This window comes from Sapajus apella, unplaced genomic scaffold (genome assembly GCF_009761245.1).
Source record: "Sapajus apella isolate SASKATOON/1434 unplaced genomic scaffold, GSC_monkey_1.0 scaffold68, whole genome shotgun sequence".
Lineage (NCBI taxonomy): Eukaryota > Metazoa > Chordata > Mammalia > Primates > Cebidae > Sapajus > Sapajus apella.
The window spans coordinates 1,387,690-1,395,057 of NW_022437008.1; the positions used below are offsets into that span (position 1 = coordinate 1,387,690).

The 7,368-nt window shown below is 57.0% G+C and overlaps 1 protein-coding gene across 4 annotated transcripts in view; it reads left to right on the forward strand.

Annotated features, from left to right (window-relative positions):
• The first annotated feature begins 44 nt into the window (after positions 1-44).
• Positions 45-7,368, forward strand: part of NUMBL (NUMB like endocytic adaptor protein) — a 27,016-nt gene continuing 19,692 nt past the window's right edge. For 2 of the 4 annotated variants that reach the window (XM_032248712.1, XM_032248711.1), the window contains exons 1-3: positions 45-460; positions 4,568-4,652; positions 6,985-7,124. In XM_032248712.1, the coding sequence (XP_032104603.1) occupies positions 356-460; positions 4,568-4,652; positions 6,985-7,124 (330 nt within the window). In that variant the 5' untranslated portion in view covers positions 45-355. Of the gene's footprint in view, positions 461-794; positions 1,011-4,567; positions 4,653-6,984; positions 7,125-7,368 lie in introns of those variants that run through there. The other 2 variants (XM_032248715.1, XM_032248713.1) reach the window with 2 other exon arrangements.

Consider the following 7,368-nt stretch of genomic DNA (forward strand, 5'->3'; position numbering starts at 1 on the left):
AGGAGCTCGCCGGCGGCCTCCAGGTGCAGATGGCCAGCCCCCCACACCCCCTTGTCTGAAAGCCCCAGCCCTGCCTGGGCCATCTGTTGCCGGGAACCTCCTTCTCCCTTTCCCCACCCCCCCACGTGCTGACCACCTGCTCTAAGGGCTGTGGCAGCTGAGGCCTCCCCCACACACAGTGCCTCTCGGCTGCAGGCTCGCTCCCGGCAACCTCGCCTTTACTAATGGGCCCTAATGCCCCTGCCAGCTGCTTTGCCAAACCCACAGGATTGGCGTAGGGGGCGGCGGGGGCGCCGTAGCGGCCAGAACCGCGCCCTGGTCCCCCACCGGCGCCCCCGTTCCCGAAACCGAACCGATGGCGCACCAGGACGCCTTGGTCTGTTCATACCCCCTCCCCTTCCTTGCAAAAAGTGCCTCGTCACCGCTTCTGCCCGCCCCCGCCGGGCTGGGGAACCATGGGGTAAGCGGGAAGATTTGGGGGTGTGGGGCTGCAAGGTTTTTCCAGAAACAACTCTTTCCGACGCGGAGCTGGAGGGGATCTGAGGTCAGGGGTCACGGAGGGGAAAGGAGCCCAGGCCAGGACCGACCCGGGAAAGCACTCGGCGAGGCTCTCGGGCATGCTCAGCCCGGGACTGGCCAATGGGCGTGGCGGGGCGGTGTCTTGTGTGGGCGGGGTCTGCAGTCCAAGGGGCGGGGCCTGGCCTAAGAGGCGCCGGGGCGGGGCGGGGCCTTTCTGCATATACGGCAGGCGGCGGGCCAATGGGCGGGGCCGGGGCGGGGAGCCGAGGCCGAGGGACGCTCCCCCGCCCCCGGAACGGAATCCTCCCGGGATCCGAGCAGGCTCGCGCGCGTGCATCCCGCACCATCCCCCGGCCCCGGGCCCTGGCCCGCGTCAGACCGAGCTGCCACCGCCGCCACCGCAGCAGCAGCAGTCGGGGAGCCGGACTCAGCCAGGGCCGCGGGAGGCGGGGGCGCCCGGGCCCTGGATGTCCCGCAGCGCGGCGGCCAGCGTGAGAAGGGCGGGAGAGGGGGGCTCGGGTCGCGGGCGGCGCCGCTGCTGATGTGGCGGAGGGTGGGAGGCGGCCGCGGCTCCCGGATGGAGAGAGGGTGCCAAGGCTGGAGAGGGTGGTCCTGGGTGGGGGTCCAGGAACAGGCCCAACAAGCCAAAGCCCGGGAGACGGGGGTCTTGAGCACAGACCCCTGTGCCATCTCTTGCGAAGTCCCTGGAAATAGAAATCCTGGACACAGACCCCCCACAAAATCAAGGACAGGGGTGCAGAGATTCTAAGTACAACTAGAACTGAATAGGGATGGAGATGGGGTCCAGGACACAGCCCCCGTTACAAACCAAGGCCTCCAAGAGGCGATTCCAGACACAATCCCTACCCCTCCCTGCCTGAGGGGATCTCGGCACAACAACTCCCTAGACATGGTCTCGAGGATGGGGTCACCGCGTACAGCTTTCCCACCACGCCAAGGCCTGGGGGAACTCCAAGCACAGCCTGCCCCCAGGCCTCAGAGGCACCCTGGGCACAGCATCCCCCCAATCCTTGGGCGGTGTCCCAGGCACAGCCCCTTCTCAAAACAAGGTCCCTGTGCCTGGAACTCCACCCCACCCCAGCCTGAATAAAATAAGGACAATTTCAGGCAACCCCCAACCCCTCCACCCCTTGGCTTGGTCAAGGGTCCCAGGGCACAGGAACCCCTAGGCCACCCCCTTTGTCCCCAGGGCTGCCCAGCTGTCTAAGAGCGGCCCCACCCGCAGACAAGGTACCGCTTCCCCCTCCCGGACTTGGCCCCCCAGGCTCCAGGATTCAGGCTGGGCTGGGGGCGGCTCCCCAGGGACCCGGAGCAGCCCTGTCTGTCTGCAGCGTCTGCGGTGACGGTGACGGCTTTGTGTGTGGTACCTGGGGGGAAGGGGGGAAGCAAGCGATGGGGAGGTGGCTAGGAGTGTGCCCTGTGGTTATGTGACTGTGGCTCTGTGTGTGTGTGTGTGTGTGTGTGTGTGTGTGTGTGTGTGTGCATGCGTACTCTGCGGCTGGTGACTGTGAGGAATCCTGCATTGTGTGTGTGTGCTTGTGGTTGTATGTGGTGGTGTCTATGATTGTGCCTGTGTGTGTGACCCTAGCATTTGTGTGACTGTGTCTGTGTGTCTGACAGCTGCTCACAGTGCAGAATCCTGTACTTTTTAGTCTGTCTGTGTTTGGAGGTGTGCATGGTTGCGATTGTGGTTGTCTGTGAGTATGTCTTTTGTGACCCTGTGTTTGTATGCCTCAATAACTATAACTGGGTATGTGACAGTATGTGTTGAGTCTGGGGGTGGGCATGTGTGTGACTGACAGGATGTGGGTGGAGTTGTGACTGTGTGTGAGTGGAGTTGTCTGCGGCTCCATGTGCCTGTGTGACCCTCCCAGTGACTGAGAATGTTTATAGTTGTGTTTCTACCTGATTTTATATACATGAGTGACACCCACCTGTCTGTGCAACTCTGCCTGTGTGACTGCCATTGTATCTGAAGTCACACTGTGTCTTTGTGGCTGGGGTTGTGTGACAGTATTGTATATGACAGTGGTTGCGTATGCAGAACCATGTCTGAGTGTGCGACTGGGATTGTGTTAATATAAATGACCGTATCTAGCTGTGTGTGTAATAACGAGTGATTATGTGTATTTCTAACCTTTTATGTGTGATTTGGGTTATGTATTTGACTTGGTGTCTGAAACCCTGGCTGTTTAGAGGGTTTATTTGTGTGTGACTACAGCTATGGCTGTGTCTCTTGCTGGTGCCGGGAAAACTGTTTGTAGGGGTGTGTGTGTGATGTGACTGTATTCCTGTATGTGACCTGCATGTCTGTGAGCCTGGGTGACTATATCTGCTTGTGTCTGTGTCATCATCTGTGAGAGTGTGGGGTCTGTAGCTCTGTGCCTGTTTTTGTCTGTGTGTGTGTGTGTGTGTTTGTGTGTGTGTGCTGGACTACCTGTGTTTGAATGTGTGACTTGGTGATGAGGAGATTGGCCCCTCACTACATGTGGCTCCCTCAGGACCTGTAACTTCTTTGTAAACCCAGCTATAAATGCCACGTCCTGGTCACTGCATTTCTGTGCATACACTGGACGGTATACTTGTGATGTGGGAAACTGAAACTGTGTGTCTATGTCTCTGTGTGTGAGATATGTGTGTAGGTGGGGCTTGTGACTTTGTGCACCTGTCCACACGGGGCTGTGATTTCATATGGCCACATACTTGTCTCTGTGGCTCGTGTGCCTGAATGAAGAAAGGCTGTAGGTTTCACTGTGTTGGCATGACATGGTACAGCTGTGTATGGGACACGGGGTGATGGGATTATGACCATGATAGGTGGCTGGGTCATGTGGACACTGATGCTGTGGCCATGCCAAAGGACCACTCTGGAATGTGTATGGCTGTGTCTGAGGGTGGCCATCCTTGAGGACAGTTGTTTGTGGGTCGTTGCATGCTGTAGCCATCAGAACCTCCGTGTGTGGTTGTGTATAGGGAACTGTCCCTATGAGTGTGGTTGTCAACATAGACTGTGTGAATGGTGCTGTGACCAGATGTGAGCACCTAAGACTGCGTATGTGAGACTATATGACAGTGTGTGGCCAAAAACAGTGTGTTGGTGTGACTGGTCTGGTTGAGGCTTCATGTCCATGTGCAGCTGTGCCTGTGTGTGGTCTCCGTGGAACCAACTGTGTGTTTGTCCATGTGCATCTGTGACCAGATGTCAGTGTGCAGCAGTGGAGAGACGTGTGACAAGTGTGTATAGCTGCGATTGTGTCCGTGTGGGATGGGGTCACCAAATCGGTGAACTCTGGGTGTGATTCTATCTGGGTGGGCCTATGACGTCAGTATCTTGGGTAGGTGCCTGAGGAAACATAGCTGTCACTGGGTGTGGCCATGCATGTGCGGCTCTAGTGGGTGTGTCTGGGCCCCGTTCTTTGTATGTGGCTGAGAATGTGGAAACAACCACATTTCAGTGGGTGGTGTGGTCAGGTGTCTGTGGTGGGGACTGAGCAGGCCGGGACACGCTCCATGTATGTGGACAAATGTCTGTAGTAGAGACGGTGTGTGTCTGAACATGAATATGTGGCCAGATGTTTATTTACATTGGCAGCTTTCTGGGGCTGTGACTGTTTCTGTGTATCTGTGCGATCTGAGGTGTGTAGCTGTGATTGTGTCTGTGTGTAACCAAGTGTGAAGAGCTGTGGCCGGATGCTAGGGACACCTGTAGACACAAGCTGGCTCCATACGTGTGTAGCCCTGAACATGCATCTAGAGGGCAAGACCACTCTCACAGCATGCCCTTGGGCAGTGAAGTTCTCCTGAGGCCAGCACATCCCCAACGTATGCCCCACAAACATACCTACTCCTTCCTGGGCCCTTGGAACCAGGCGGCTGGTTTCCCTGGTAACAGTTGCTAGGACAACTAGGACTCTCATCAGGGAGCCCAAGATGGAGGGTGCTGGCCGAAGTCCAAAGTGGGGGTGAGGTATTGGACCGAGCCACACCCCAGACAAACTTCTCACCTTCTCCTCCCCCACTTGGGCAGGGCGGACCCCAGAGGCCTGAGCGGCATCTGCCCCCAGCCCCCTGTGGGGCCCTGGGGCCCCCAGAAACCTGCAGGACGGAGCCAGGTGAGTGACCAGCCTGGGATAGGGCAGGGCTGAATGGGTACATGGTCTTGCCTGGCACAGCCAGAGGAGCTGTCGCTGCGGTCACACAGGTTTACCCCCATTCATGAGTGGACACCCTCAGGCATCTTCCTCAGCGACTGTCAGAGCCCTGCTCATGCACCGACACACACCCTGACACCCTTACAGCCTCAGGGGCAGAGTCACACTCTCAGACATTCACATCTGTAGACATATGGTTAGACACACACACACAGAGATGATCTCTTTCAGATCACACACACTTGCTAATGTAGTGACACTCGAACATGTGCTCAAGTAGATGTTCATCACACTAGTACACACACACATAAATCCACATACTATGATTCTGGGACAACACCCAGACTCACAGTTGGCCACAGAAGCTCGTCGGATACAGACTCTGAGATGCACACTCAAGAGACACACTCTCGGGCTGGGCGCGGTGGCTCACGCCTGTAATCCCAGCACTTTGGGAGGCCGAGGCGGGCGGATCACGAGGTCAAGAGATCGAGACCATCCTGGTCAACGTGGTGAAACCCCGTCTCTACTAAAACTACAAAAAATTAGCTGGGCATGGTGGTGCGTGCCTGTAATCCCAGCTACTCAGGAGGCTGAGGAAGGAGAATTGCCTGAACCCGGGAGGCGGAGGTTGCAGTGAGCCGAGATCGCGCCATTGCACTCCAGCCTGGGCAACAAGAGTGAAACTTCATCTCAAAAAAAAAAAAAAAAAAGACACACTCTCGCACAGTCTGGCCACACACACAGACCCACGCTTCTACAGATGACAGCTGCACTTTCAAAGATGGCACCCGCGGGCCCAGGCTCTCACAGGGAGCTACAGTTGTGTACAAACAGTCTCACCAAGAACAGCCGGCACTCTCTCGGGCGACAGTTGCACCCTTACAAATAACACCCAGGAACACACTGTCAGAGACAGGCTCATGTTCTCACACCCTTATGGTTGCACCACTGCACACAGATACACCCTCTGTGCGACACCCATGCACCCACGCTCTAAGACAGCAGCCACGGCCCCCAACAGCTGTGCTCCTGGACACAGACAGTCCTGTGGGTCCCTCAGATGCACTCTCAGAGGCAATGTCATCACAGACAATAGCCACACCTTCACACAGAGACATAGCTACGTGGATAACAGCCACGGGCACACCCTTTCAAAGGCCACAGCTCAAGCAGACACACCCTCACAGGCAACAGGCACTGAGTCACAAGCTCTCATAGACAACAACGGCACTCTCGGATACAGACATCAGACGTTCACATTCACAGCCACTCTCGGGCATCAGTGCTGTTCAGCAACAACCGTCAGGGACTCAGAGTCACAGACAACAACCACACTTTTGGATACATCTCATGGACAGCATTCACAGATGCACACCATCATACGCCATCCTGAGACATGCGTTCTTTACACAGCCTTCAGAAATACAGTCACAGACGTTGCATGCTCAGATATAGGTCCACAGACGGTATTCCAGAACATTGCACTGCACACCGGCTCACACACACACACGAGTCCCCCTATACTGTTGGTGTTCCCAGTCCTGGGACTGTCAGAATGGCTGATCAGTCAGTGAAGACTGTCCTAGAGGCTGGCCACCTCCACGTCCACTCCACACACCCACAGCCCTGCCTCTGAGAGTTGTGGGTACAAGGCCCACAACTTGCCTGGGGATTAGACACAGTTGTCACACAGTGGCTGCATCTCAGAGTTCCAGAGACAAGCCACCATCCCCCATGCCTACACCCCCTGCACCTGACCCCTTCATCCCCGACCCATGCAATTCCCAGCTCCTCTGCTGCCCTCTGATCACCCCACTGCCTGACTCTCATACCCCAAAAACCCCTGACCTATGGCGCCTGACCCCTGTGCCCTCCAGCCCCCATGCCCTCCAGCCCCCATACCCTCCTGTGTCTGACTTCCCATCTTTTGGATCCTCACGGTGCTGGGAATGAGGAAGTGAGGAAGTCTACCACGTGGACAAGAAGGCCTCCAATGCCCTGAAACATGTGCCCCATACCCCTCGACCCCAGACCTCCGTGCGCCTTAGCCCCATGGTTCTGAACCCCCAGTGCCCAGCTCTGGCACTCGCCTGCCTTCTGTTGGCTCCTTTCCCCGCGTCCCCTGACTTGAGCTGCTGATCCCAGGTGTGCCTCCCGAGTGACCCTGTAATCCTGCCTCCAGTGATCTTGTTATCTGACCCCATGTTCCCTGAGCACTGGTTCCTCCCCATGGAGCTCCACACCTTCTTACCCCCCACCCTTGACCCACACCACTGTCCTGTGTTACCAGACGGGGCGGGCACCATGAACAAGTTACGGCAGAGCCTACGGCGGAGGAAGCCAGCCTACGTGCCTGAGGCGTCGCGCCCCCACCAGTGGCAGGCGGATGAGGACGCGGTTCGCAAGGGCACATGCAGCTTCCCAGTCAGGGTGAGTGGGCTGAGGTGGAGTGAGGGTACAAGCTCAAGTCATTTGAAGTTGGTATTAAAAACCGTGAGGTTGGCCGGGCGCGGTGGCTCAAGCCTGTAATCCCAGCACTTTGGGAGGCCGAGGTGGGTGGATCACGAGGTCAAGAGATCGAGACCATCCTGGTCAACATGGTGAAACCCCGTCTCTACTAAAAATACAAAACATTAGCTGGGCATGGTGGCGCGTGCCTGTAATCCCAGCTACT